The sequence below is a fragment of the Dermacentor variabilis genome, chromosome 11 (genome assembly GCF_050947875.1).
Source record: "Dermacentor variabilis isolate Ectoservices chromosome 11, ASM5094787v1, whole genome shotgun sequence".
NCBI classification, from domain to species: Eukaryota; Metazoa; Arthropoda; class Arachnida; order Ixodida; family Ixodidae; genus Dermacentor; species Dermacentor variabilis.
This window is the reverse complement of record NC_134578.1, coordinates 44,888,766-44,902,721: the sequence shown is the minus strand read 5'-3', so window position 1 is coordinate 44,902,721 and position 13,956 is coordinate 44,888,766. Positions and strand designations below refer to the sequence as shown.

The 13,956-nt window shown below is 44.6% G+C and overlaps 1 protein-coding gene across 3 annotated transcripts in view; it reads left to right on the top strand.

Annotated features, from left to right (window-relative positions):
- Window positions 1–12,916, top strand: part of LOC142563617 (fructose-2,6-bisphosphatase TIGAR-like) — a 42,505-nt gene extending 29,589 nt beyond the window's left edge. For all 3 annotated transcript variants that reach the window (XM_075674192.1, XM_075674194.1, XM_075674193.1), the window contains exons 5-6: window positions 3,367–3,477; window positions 4,433–12,916. In XM_075674192.1, the coding sequence (XP_075530307.1) occupies window positions 3,367–3,477; window positions 4,433–5,134 (813 nt within the window). In that variant the 3' untranslated portion in view covers window positions 5,135–12,916. The remainder of the gene's footprint in view (window positions 1–3,366; window positions 3,478–4,432) is intronic.
- Window positions 12,917–13,956: the final 1,040 nt, after the last annotated feature.

Sequence of the window (13,956 nt, the reverse complement as noted above, 5' to 3'; positions counted from 1 at the left end):
TGCAGTTTCCGCAGCATGCCCACCATGTGTTTCTATGTCACTGGCAACTAAGCGCGCCAATCTTCGTTTCTGTCCCCTCAAAGCGGACATGGCTACGTTACTGTCGCAAACTGGCCGATATTAACGATATTCGTTACTGATACAGAAGAAACTGTTTCAATGCGCGTTCAGTGCGTTTGGCTTGCTCCGCCGGCCGCCATTTTTGCTTTGGTGTCCTGCACTGACAGTGGCAGCTGCCTGCTTGTCATCCCGCAGCAAATGCGAGATGAAAAAAAGGAAATGGTTCTCTTTTCGTGGGAAATTTAACCCGCATAATAATCGCACCCCTAAATTTGCCTCAATTTCTTAAATAAAAAACGTGCGATCATTATGCGAGTAAATACGGTATCCTAACTGGCATTTAAAGGCATTCTAATCCCGTCCCTTATACTGGTGCCCCTTTAACTGGTTGGTTTTCTACCACCCGCTGCTGGACATGAGGCTCACCCTTTGCTCGTATATGCGTTTCTTTCCTGTTAAAAAAATGCAAGTGGTCTTAAGAAAAAACTGTACTGCTGCAGTGGTGCTTACAAAAAGTGGGATTTGCAGCCAACAGCAGCTGTAGCAGTGCGACTGTCCATCAAAACATTCTCCACAATGTTCACACACAAAAGAATAGCAAAGCACATGCACAGAGTGCACCCTGTCAACCAGCTTGTCTCGTAACGCGCACGCATCTCGATATGCGAACGATGCCTCTACGCGTCGCAGCAGCTTTGAGCAGTATATGAACCTCTCCCATAGCGTGACAAACTAGTTGCATGACCAGAAAGCATGGAAGGACTTTGGCGATGGCGAAACTACTGAAATGCAAAAGTGTGGATAGCGCAGTGGAGAAAACAAAACCTTTTGGCCACCCACGTCGTTGTTACAGGTAGCATCAGTGAGTTCCTGTTTTCTAAGGATCTATTTGAACTTGACAAGTAGCATTTTCTTTCGTCTCATTATGCAATGCAATAATGTTCTTGATATGAGTGTTTGAGTACCAGAGACAGAATTATAGTGAGGAGTGTCTTCGTCATTGTGCTAGTATTTGTGTCCTGGGGGAGTTTTTAATTATGCTGTGCATCTACCTCAATTTCTTGATTACTAAAGCTCTGTTTGCGATAACATTGATGCCTTAAAGGTTCTTCAGCACTGACCTACCACTTTAGCTTGACTCTTGTTACAACAGACCCTGATAATCCACAAAAAAACATCCGTTATATCCGAAGTCCGTAATATGCGAAACGCCTCACTTCCTAAACTTTCGTCGTGATGTCTAACAACATTATTGCATAGAGTGAGTGACGAACCTCCTAAGTAAAAAACAAAACCAAAACGATGTCGCAGTTTCGTCAGAAAGGCGAAGCATTTATTGCGATATGTACCAAATTAAGATAAGTGCAGCAGCAGTAGCGAGCGAATTGACCTTTGTGCTGTCCCTCGCTTCAGCGCGAACTTAATATCGAAAGCACAGTGCATATGAAGCTACCGGCATTGGGCGCATCTTGTCCGCATCGCAGATAGCTTTCAGATATGGTGGCCACGCTGTAAGCAGCAGTCGCCGGAATAGAACCCCCCATCGTGCCTCGCGTATAAGAAAGACTGTGCCTTTTGGCACGCCTTCCTCCCTCGTGTACGTGATACTGAGCCTCAGTCGCCAGCTGACCCTTGCAAGTCAGTTGCCAGCCCGTGTCGACACGGAAAAGGTACGTTATACGCCCGATTTTGAAAAAATGGCCGCTAATTTCGTCCGCTATAGCGAATAGTCCATTGTAGCGTGGTCCATTAAAAGCGAACTTCGTTGCATTAATAAAATTTGTAGAACAAACCAAGGCTGAAATACGGCCGTTATATCCGAAAGGCTGTTGTACGCGGGTCCATTGTAACAAGTGTAGACTGTATTTGCCTTTAGTGTCCCTTTAACTACGACAGTGTTTCTCATCAGCTGGTCCAGCCACATGCTTCTTCCCGAAAGGGGCCAGCACCGAGTGAACGATGTGCCCATATGCTTGAAGTTTATTAAACTTTATCACTCTGTATGTAGAGGCGTCTGTTTATCATAAGACAAATACCAAAAGAAGGCAAGCCAGAAGAAAAATGTACAATTTAACTCTGGGTACAGTGCGGCGCTTGTCTCATCTGTGAATTTCTCATAAATAAGCAGTTTCGTGAGCTGGTCTTAATGTTTCATGTTTTCAAGGCTGTTGAGGCACTGAGCAACACAGAAATGCCATGTACCAAGCTTATAGGGTGACGAAGTCACACTTGCTGAAGTACAAACACAACCTTGGTAGCACGCACTGTAACGCAAATGGGCGCACAGTTGCTCCGACTGGAAAGGAGGCGGCCGGTGATGTTGGATTCTGTCCAGTAGGGCAGCAATTGGCATTTGTGTCACAGCGGAGACTTGAGTTTGTTTCGTCGATTGTTTTAGGACGGCGACGGGAAACCAAATCGAAATTGAGGTTGTTGGCGACACTGAAATACGATGACACCAGAGCTTACATCACACTCATTTTGCACTGCCTGCAGCAAGGAACGGCGACACATTTGTGTTATTGCCTATTAAAAAACGTACAATACACTTAGAGTGGCACTAAGCCACACGAACTGCGACACAGATAGGTGAAGATGCTCATCGTAGTACTATTGGCGGCAACAGCTGTGAATGCAGCATGCGACAACCCACAAGGAGATTTGCTCGTACCAAAATAGGAAACTGAGTGAACACCGGCATTTTCACGTAATGCAAGCAAGCGAGCACTGTGGGGAAGCTGCAGCGGTGGGTAGCTACTGTTCACAACTGCGCACATCTTGTGCCTTTTCTTGTTAACATGGGATCTAGCGGCCACTAATCGTATCATCCAAACGTAGTTTGCTTATGTTCACGCTGGAAGGTCATGTTTTCTGGTAACGTATCAACTGGTTTAAAAAAAAAGCGCAATTGAGTCATTTTATGTGTGTGTGTGTTCTCCATCGGAAATATTGGCGCCTGGAAATGACACAAAACAGGATCATATCAATGGGGTTCTACTGTACTTGACAGTCTCCTATCTGACGTTCTTGCATGGGGTTCTCGCATGGAGTCTAGAGGCTTGGTTATAACTCAAGCGTGATAGGCACATTTGGTGTCAGTGGCGAAGTCAGAAAAGCAGCTGAAGTCATAAAAAATGTTTCATTGTCGACTGTCTAACTCGAGCAAGGTGCACATTATGGCTAATGGGCTGGACAAAGTGCAGAACAGAGCATCGTGTCAATTTGTTTTCTTTCTTTTGTATGAGTTCTTTCTTGACGCTGTTGACATGTGGCCTCGAATGGTGGCGGCACCATCTTCTCGTACAGAAATTTGGCACAGTGGAAGGCCAAAGCTTCGGCTACCTGAAGGAGGCATCCAACAAGGCCAACCAATCAGTGAGCTCCTTCACGCCACCAGGTGCCGAGACGCTAGACCAGGTAGGTGGTGCAGCTATCGTCCACACTCATTTAACCACTTTCCTGCCCGCAGGAAAAGCATCCGTTTTTTGGGTTGTGTCTAGTAAATACTTATTTTGAGCTCTAAGTAAGGCAAAATGAGCATGCTGAAGTGAATCAAATTTTTTTTTACTTTGCTCAGACGTTAAAATATATTGTGACTGGTGCCACGGTGCTGCTTACAAAATCTAGCACCTTGTGCTAGATTGAGCTCGTGAGCTTTGCGCTTCTGGTAAAAATTTTTCGCCTAGCTTTATTATTCCACACTGACTAAACTTGCATGCAGTCAATGCAGTGTACCATGCATGCCCCTAGGCATAACTTCTATAGACCAATATCTGACCTTGGATACATTATTTCATTAAAAGATCAAGTTCATTGTAAAATGCATCATCATAGTGATAATGGCAATACATGTATAATGTATCTGGCCATGTTACGTTGTTACCTTTATTGCACACGTCATTTCACAGTAAAGGCAGTTGACTGTAGTCATCATGTTCAAGGAACAGGTGAGTCTGAAAAAGTATCTTGTGTTGTGACTACATACTCGGAACTAGTTATACCTTACAGTATACTGATGTTACAGTACTTAAGATGTCAAGGTAAATGCGACCTCTTAATCTTCCCCCTCCCTCTGCTTCAATACAGTAGGATCACAGGTGAGTAGGCAACAAAGAGAAGAGAAAAGCATGTACCCAGGACTAGAACTGCTTTTTTGTCGTCTCCTTACTGTTTCCCTGGCCCAGTTATTTTGTACACACTAGTGAGAGACACTGCCACTCCTAATCTTGATACAGTTTGAATGATTAGATGTCTGGCATAATACACTGAAGTCATTATGACCGCATTTGACTAGATTGCAGTTCACTTCTCTCTGTCCAATGTGGTTGTAAGCATGTTTGACAGGACTTCAATTCTGCCTTCCACAATGCAGGTACGGAAGCGCGCCGTCTCCTTCTTTGAAGACCTCTGCCAGCTTCTCCGCGGGGCATATTTGACGGAAGACCAGGAAAACCTGAGCCCCAGCAAACGTAAACGCGAAGAGCAGACTCCTTCCCTGCCATCATCGCTGAGCAGCTCACCGTCTGCGTTCCCACCGTCCCACAATTCTCCATCGTCAGCTACGACACCATCTTTTGCCGACGAACTCATCCGCGCAGCGCTCGGCCCAAGCACCGATGACACTGGCATTGCGGCGACAGACCCAGCCCCCAACGTCTCTCTCTCCCCCCTCGTTGAGCAGTGGCCCGCCACCAACCCACCGCGGAAGCTCTCAGCTTGTAGTTCGTCGGACGAAGGCGACGGTGTTGGGGGTGGGGGAGCGCTGCTGGCAAGCATCCTCGTCGTGAGCCACGGGGCCCTCCTCCGCGAGATGGTCCGGCACCTCGTCGAAGACCTCGGCTGCTGCGTGCCCGGCGGCCGTAGCCAGGCACTGCGCATTAGCCCCAACGCGGGCATCTCCAAGTTCACTGTTTCGGGGCCACGTGACCGGCCGCGCATCGTCTGCCACCTGATTCACGACAGGCAGCACCTGATGGGCGGAAGTGCCTGTCCGATCGTGAGCAGCGGCGAGTCAATACCACGGCGGCGAGAAATGCCTCCGGCTGGCCTATCGGCAGATGCTACGGCACTTTAGTAAAGGCGTGGGTGACCAGGGACTGTGAACGGAATTGTCTCGTTTTTGTGCTGGAAGCACCCTTTGATTCTGTTTTTTCCTTTTTGTGAAGTGGCAGCAGCTGCAGCACTGGCATGAAGGTCTTCCGACACTTCAGCACAGGGCTGTGGGTATGGCTTCCACGTGCCTCACTGACGGGGAAGGCAGTGAGCTTGTCTGCTGGCGCAGCAGTGCTTTAGGAGGCAAGCAACAGTGACGGGTCCGTGTGGTTCTTATGTTGGATGTGCATTGCGTATTTTGTTTTTACATTTTTGTGCTTCCACGGGGAGGCAGTATTTTGCACTCTAAGGAAACGGGACGTCTGCAGCGGGAGCACAAAGCAGTGTTCACTTTGTAGCGCCTTCTGTCATCTGTATAGCCGGCAGACAGCACACGAGGGGCACTCAAGCGGTAGGGGGGGGAGGGGTGTACTGCTTCCAGTCTGCCTCAATTTTTGCGTTAAATTGGGGAATTTGTTTTTGTTTTGGTCATCTCTGTCACGTGAAATCAGTATTTTGCACCTTGTGAGTCTGGAACATTCGACAGGTGAAGCAGTGAGCTATTGTTAAGCAGCCTTTTCTGGCAGCATTGTTAACAGTGTAGACGTTGGCCGAAGCTAGCAGCTTTCCATAGTCAGCAGCGGTCGACTAAACTCTCGAGGATGTTGCACTGTAATCCAGGGTGACCAAACGGTGCTTCAGGGCCAGTTCACTTGTGGTCCTATTTCATGGCACTGGTATTACAGGTCTGGTCCCCCCTGATCCACAACTGCTGCAGTACTTGTTTACCAAGTTCCTTGGTTCTGTTTTCACAGTAGCTCAGGAGCCTGTGGCTTTTCGTCTTTGTCCCCCCCCCCCCCACCTCCCTCCTGTACCTTCTTTGGCGTTTTGGTTTAGAACCAATGAGACTTATGTCGGAGAAGGAAATAGGCACAAGCAATGTTCCAAAGGCTTGACGGTGCGACAAATCACCTGTGACAAATTTCTCACTTCACTGCTCTCATCGTTAGAAATTATTTTACTGTTATGCACTTTTCCCAAAAATGTGACTTCCTGATTGTGGCCACAAAACAGAAAAATTGATGCACTCTTAAAGTTTGCTGCAAGCATCCCAATCGCGTACCTGTGGCACCTGTTCCTAACTAGCACATAACAAATGTGCCTGTTAACAACGATTTGCTGTCTCGCCGCTCGGATAGCTTTGTACTTGAGGAACGGTCAGGCAAAGCTTGAGGAACGTCCAAAGTTCTTTGCTGCGTCTTACGACGCCTAATGTATTGTACACTAGGCAAAATCTATTTTCACAGTCGGCGCTTCGTTCAGACAGTAAAGAGAACCATCTTAACTAAAAGTCCTTGGCATAAGTTGTGACATTTCATCACTGCGGTATTTGAACACTGTATGCCATATTACTTTCTCAGTGCGAAGGCTGTGCCTACTTTGCAATGTATTGGTGGCATTCTTATGGTGTTGGTTCTAGGTGATCCAAAAGCAACAAACAAAAAAGTAAATGTTTCGTAGTTAAAAACTAAACCGTAAAAACCTGTGGTTTTCGTATAATTTTAAACAAGACATCTTACAGCCAGAGTAGTTGCATGCCACACTGACAGGTGATGCTTCAGATTGCTACAATGCTGCCACCTATTCATGGCAAACATAAGTGCTCTGGCTATAAAAAAAAAAAATCCTTACTTTTCCTGTAATTTTTTTTATCACCTCATTTTAATTTTGAACTGGAGCATGGGGAAATAGAATGAACTTGTGTGGCAATTGGAACAGCTGGTTCAAGATCGCTGTTTCGAGCCTAATTAGCATGAAGGAATTCAGGGACGTTCATCTTTTTTGTTTATGCAAGAAAGTTTTTGTGAACATACGCAAAATAGAATGGGTTTCATACAAAAATTGTTACTTTGACCCAAAGTAGCCTCCTGAAACTACAAAAAGAACTGTGAGTCATCTCAAAAAAGCATCGTCGTCCAATTAGTTTTCTAGACCTGGGTGAAATTTTCTTGAACTATGTAGCTTTGTCTAAGGAGGCTGTACAGATTTTTGTACATGTGTTTGCACGTGTAATTGGAGCTACTTCTGGGTAGGTGACAATTTTTTTTTTTTCTTCCTTTATGCAAGAAACCTAACCGAACTTGGAACACATGGTTTGTTACAGCAGTGTTAAAGTACACTTTGAATTGGAGCTTCCTCGTACACTTCAAAATAGCAAACCTCACCTTGTCAACCACACACTGTAATTACTTAGAAAAAAAAATTCGTTACATTTCTACATCCTTCAAATCTCCAACAGCACTTTAAGGGGAGCAATTAGGTTGTTCCAACTTTGATTGACACCCATAAATTTACAATCTTGCTTCAGGAGACGCTTCATGCATTAATGCCTTATGCCTGTGCTACACTGGGAAGGTAAATGTTGTTAAGTGTCTTGGACTTTAACTTCCTTAAAGCCATTTGATATAAAGTTGGTGTTGGTCCTGCGCTTTTAAGGGCAAGAAATGCCATGACGATCAAGCTGCAGTAACTCCTGCAAGTGTGTTTAGAACTATACAATTTTTTTTAAAGAATTATTCAAGGAATAAAGATGTAAGAAATGCCACTAAAAGCACTAATAGACGTATTTTATGTAGGACAATTTTAGTTTGCTTGAGAAACTTATGTGTAGCCATTACTGCTAACATTGGGAGCTGAAGTACGCATTCAACGGCCTAATGAGATGAGAGAACGCACTACACTGCAACTGGCAATTAAGCTTTGATGCCATTAAGTATATTCAGTTTGCACTGCGTAAATGACATTAAACATTAGCACTGTTTAACAGTCAATTTCATTTCTTGCACCTGTGTAACGCAGTTGCTACAGGCAGCAATCAACAGCGGCTCAACAAGAGATGCCTCAGACTGGCGATAATACTTTAATATAAGGACTTATCCTCGTTGAGGGTACTAGGCAGGTTTCTTTAATATGTCCTCTACTAACACTAGCATAAAAAAAATTGACAGTCCTGTTAGACAGTTTTAGCTGTGCGTTGCTGACGGTCTGCTGTGCTCAGATTTCGCGCACAGAAGTGGAGGATTGTGCTGCTTTCGCAATTTTGATAAATGTGCCTGCCAGAGATGCTAGCGACATTGAAAAAAAAAGTTCATTCACTCTTGCACTTCGTTAAATCAGCTCTGTCATGCACTGCGGGCAGTATTCTATGTCATGATGTCGTGTGCTCGTGCACTAATATTCTGACTGAGCAGGTACATGCAAGTTATCAGGATACTCCAGCATTGAGTGGAGCAAACTGTAAAGGGTCGGCTGAAACACTGTTGCATTACCCAGTGTTTTCCCAACCAGTCTGCAAGAAACAGAACATTGCAGTTGTTCAGGAATTATGAAAGATTGAACTGTATCAACAACGTGAAATGTGTTAGTCAAGTTGTGATAAAACTTCGCTTTTAATGATGCCAGCAACTTGCAATTAGTATATCTAAAGGTCCATGGCTGGTGTTATACAAGAGTCTAAAATGAACTGCCAAAGGGTGACAGGGTAAATTGGGGAGATGTACTTCAGGTTATGGTGACCCTGTCTTGTATTTCTGTGCTATCTGCACTTTCCTGTTTCTGCTTTCCCCTTCCTCCCTTCCATTATAGATTCAGTTTAGCTCAGCAGCTCCGCTATCATATGTGCAAAAATTGCATTGGGGTAGAAGTATTCGAAGATGAACTGAGAAAAGGCAAGATAGGCTACGACACTGCTTTCTTCTATTCTGCCTGCTGGAGTAGTTCTTGGCTTGTGTTATGAAGACATTCAAAAAGAATTAATCTGAGCTGAGGCTGTCGGTGCTGCAATCTTCAGGTAGCATTTTACATTAGAGAAGTGTATAGAACTGTTGTTCACAAGAATGTGAAATGAAATGCCATAATTCCCTTTACACTCTTTGTCCCCCCCCCCCCCCCCCCCCCCCCTGTGTGTCTGGAATTAGCTGCTGTGGTATTTACATTGCAACTTTCTTGGGGGGGGTGGGGGGGGGTTTCCTCTCTTTTCTGTTGTGTTCTGATGGTGGTATTGTATTTTCACTGCAGCTTGTTTCTGTACTCGGTTAACATAAAGCGTTTTATACTTTAGCGGCAGCGTAGAGGTGCTGTAACATTAAGCTATTCCAAACTTTTCTATTCCAGTTCTGCAGTCAGCCCTCCGCGATTGGTCAAAAACTTTTTTGGGCCGCCCCCGCTTCTCCTACGTGTCACGCAGCATCACAGAAACCGCAATAGCTCCCAATCTGACATGAAGTGTGCACACTGATTATGCACGATTCGACCGAACAAAAGAAAAATAATTATTTCTAATTCGATTCCTTTTCGCTATTAACTCTCTGCTATTGGGTCTAAGGACCTGTCTGTCATTCGACTTCACAAACAACTGCTGCATTGTCTGAACACCAAGATAAATACCCACTTGTTCACTGGGCTGCCTTCTTTTGTACCGTGGTAAGTACGAGGTCGTGGGTTCAAATGCCAGCCACGGTGGCTGCACTTAGATGAGTGAAATGCAAAGACGCCTGTGTGTCGTGCATTGCGTGCCTGGCACATCAAAGAACCTCTGGTGGTCAAAATTAATCCAGAAAGCCCCACTACGGCGTGCCTCATAATCAAATCGTGGCTTTGGCATTAAAAAAAAAAAACATAATTCATTGCTTTTGTAGTGTTGTGATATTGCGAGGCGACAGTTGCTGTAAAGTCGCTTCTTTTTGCTTTTGGTTGGCGTGCACTTCTTTATTCTGCGACGTGCCTCCTCCCAGCCACATCATTTGCCAACATACTTCTAAACCAATAAATCAATCAGTAATGGACGAACGAAAAACAGCGCATGCGCAACAAGAGAGAACGAGGCAAAGATTTCACCACAGCGCAGAGGCAGCTCGGCCTCTGTCCCCGTTTTGGATGTGTGCACAATGTGTTTCACTCATCAAAAATGCATTAACAAGCCCAAGTCTCTACTCTACTGAATTAGTGGTGCTTCACTATAAAACCTGACAGAACCTGTATTACTCTCATGCGTGCTCAGCTTCAGTGTAGTGTACTTTACTCATGCAAAGCACATGGTTGCTTCTTTTCTGTAGAACTCCCTGATGTAAACTTTAGCATCAGTGCTGTGTTATAGCAAAGTTTCTTTCTCTGCATGCATGATTGACTGACTCATTGATGGGAGTTTAACATCTTGGACCAACGTGGGCCACGATAACTCCCACAATGGTGGGCTCTGATAATTTTGGCCACCTGGGGTTCTTTGACATGCACCCGAGGTTTGGTGCAGTCGGCATCCAAAGTTCTCGGACAGTGGGATCTGAGAAAAACGTCTTGTTTCTGAGCATTGAGTAACTACAGACTGTAAAGCCGTGCAGCAGTACGTTGTTTGCATATTACAAGTAGAGGCTGGAAATAAATACCAGACTGCGGAAATATTCGGCTTTAGATCGAATCGCACGGTCTGTAGACTTGACACAGACTGTATGCGAGTGTTCTTGCATACCACCCCCAATCAGAACGAACGCAGCCATGATGGCTCTGAATCAAACCCACGACCTTGTGCTTGGCAACAGGACCCTATAGCTGGTAAGCAACCTCGACAGGCTGGCCCTCCGTTCTGAATTGAAGCGTTTGCCTACACACTAAGACTCTTCTGTAACCATTCTCTTGCACTTAATTTGGGAACCTTGGTATCTGCAGGTTTTCACACATTTAGTTTTCTGCCTAGTGATTTGATTTGCGAGATGAGCCAGTAAAGGTTCGCCGTTGTTATGGGGAGTACTAGCCAGAAGACTAGAGTTGGTCATTGAGAAGGCAGAAGTGGGCAAATTAACGTGTTAATTTTAGAAACCGTGTTCCTGGTTCATGTTCATGATAGCATCAAACACAGAAAGAGGCAACTTGCAGAACTGCTTACACCTCTTTGCAAGTACTTTGCCAATATGGGTAGCACTGTGGCTGTATGTTGGGGCAGTTCCATTCATATTGGCTGCCATGCCAATTTTGCCAATCCTGCAATTGTTCTTGGTTCATGTTCAATGTTCAAGCTCTTGGTTCATGTTTATATGATAAAGGCACACAGGGAAACTAAAACATACAGACCTGGCTGCTCACACCTTTGGGAACGCATGAATAGTACGGGAAGCACCGTGATCGTATTTCATAACAGGAAGTTTTAGATTTTGTGTATGCAAATTGGTTTGGGTACCCAAAGGGACCTTTGCATATGCAAAGCACCACGCCCAGCTTGCATTCTTTTGGACCCCTTTGGGGTTCTTTTGTATGCCTTTTTGCATTCTTTTGTAAGCCTGGCAGTTTGCGGACGCGAAATATGAAACTCCGAATCATTTTTCAGTCATACCAGCCATCTTGCCACTTCTAGTAGACCCAGCAGTTGTTCTTTATTCATCTTTATGAATTTAAAAATTCAGACATGGAAAAAAGAACGTGCAAAACTAACTACTCGCACCTTTGCGAGTGCATTGACAGTATTCCATGGAAGCACTGCAGCCATATTTCGTAACTTTTACATTCTGTTCATGCCAGCCAATGTGCTAACTTTGCCAATACTGACAACAATGATAGCGAGACCAAGTGCAGGCTCTTCGTGAAAGGCAGCAACAAGGGGATCCTGGGAAGAAGTTGCAAAATCTAGACCCCCGATTTTGGAGGTTTTGGATTTGATTATGCGCAGTTAATTACTGTAGCAGTTCTAGCCCAGAGGAATTTTATTGTGCAAGACTGGCAGCATGTAATATGACTGTAACGGCCAGATAAGTTTCTTCCGTCTGCTTCCTTACTGTGATTGTGCCAGACCTGGCGTAGCACCATACAGTTAGTACCTGATTAATTGACACAAAGCCGCAATTTCAGTCACGTCCACAGGAGACAAGATTGTGGTTCATATTGTATGGTGATGAGTTTTTACAGTTTCGTTAGTGTGTCTTTGTTTTTTTTTTCTCAGTGTTGAAATTTGTTGTTACTGCTGATACTGCTTTGAATGCCTTGCAACTTTGATGTTTGCCGACTGTGTTTTGCAGTATCTAACTTGGTTACATTGTGCCAGAAAGATTACCGATCTCCTGTTGCCGAATGGCTGTGCTATGCATGGGACGCCACTGGGTTTGTTATCCTGGGAAAGACATCCGAATGAGAAACTTGGTTGTCTTGAGCAACTAAATGCTTATGAAATCTAAGAACACCCGGCATTACTGCAACTACCATCTTTAAAGCACAGCCATTTAAAACTGCTTCAACGTGTAGGGGGCTTTTCAGAGAAATGTGTGTCAGAATTGCAAAAACAGGTTGGATATCTGGGGAAGTTGTTTGACTCTGGAAAATAGCAAAGCGGACAGTGATATGCAGATATGTACTTGCATCTTCTTTATGTTTAGCAGCTGTCTGTCATCCTGCTTTCATTATGAAACGGCAAGAAAGTAAAAAGCAGGACAACGTGGTACTGTGGTGATATTTTGATAGAACTTGCCAATGTTGTAGCAACTCTGGCATTCAGATGTCCGTTCGAGCTTTTCCCAAAAAAATGTTGCAACTTTTGCCCGAGCGAGCACGTTCGTAATGGTGTCATTCTATCTGTCAACAGACTTCCTGGATATCTTTGTTTGTTTTTCTCCTGACCAACTCCAGAAGTTTAGTTTTGAAGACTATCACTGGGAAATACCTTGTTTTACTGCCTTCTGGCTTGTACTTGGAAAAAGTTAAAAATATATGTGCTTTGGTGTTCGGATGACGTGTGTTGCTCCATTAGCAGTTCTGTTCTCATTTAGAAAGCATCTTTCATGCTTTGCTCCGCTCATGCTACACACCTTTTTCGGCACTGTTTCAAGTTCCTGAGCAGCAGGAGCAGTACTGCAATCTGTAGCCCAGAGAGGGAAACCACCCTGTATTTCTTTTGTTCGGCGTGCATTTTGCCCTCCTTGGACAGGTGGTGCCACTGTTCCTTATTCAGAGATTCTTTCAATCCAGCATCGCACTTCTGGTTTATGGTGCATAAAACAGACAAGAACTGCATTCAAACGTGGTATTAAACAAAACCCTCAAAGTTTTTCTTACAATATACTAGAGGCATGTCTGGTACTACTAATCTATACTCTTCAAAGTGCAGAAGACACTGAAGTTTCGAGTAAAAGTTAAAGTAGGGCAAATAAGCCAACAGGTCTAGCCGGAACGAGCCATCTATACTGGCCTTCGTCATGGATGCAGCACACTGTACTTTTTTACTTGAAAACACTTCGCAAACTATAGAACGGCCACCATACTTGGCAGCAACCATTGCACCATCTGGAGCATTCACTTCCATACAAAGTTCCGTGCTGTCATGTTGAGCTATGTGTGGCATTTGCAGTTATTGTACCTGGACCTAACAGTTCTTCAGTGCAAGATACAAGCATCAGATGCGAGAAAATGGCAAATTTGCTGAGTCAGTAATTGAACATTGTGCAAAAAGGTGCTGCAATAACGAGCAGGTGAGAATATGAGCAGACGACACAAATGCTGACAGCCAACTGAAAGGATTGCGTGAGAAAAACGGCATACATATGAGCGCAGAGTTAATACGCCAAAAGCACTGCACATTGCAGACTCGCACCGGACAACCGGGGCACAAAAAGCTATTTAGTGAGGCCCACATAAGACATATCCCCTTTGCTAGTGTATTGTCGGAGAAGTCTCTGAAGCACACATTGCTGCTTCCTTGCAAATAAAGGAGGCTTCTACAATATTGATAAAGATAATGATGTCCTTAGAATTCTGCAAACTGGTTTACAG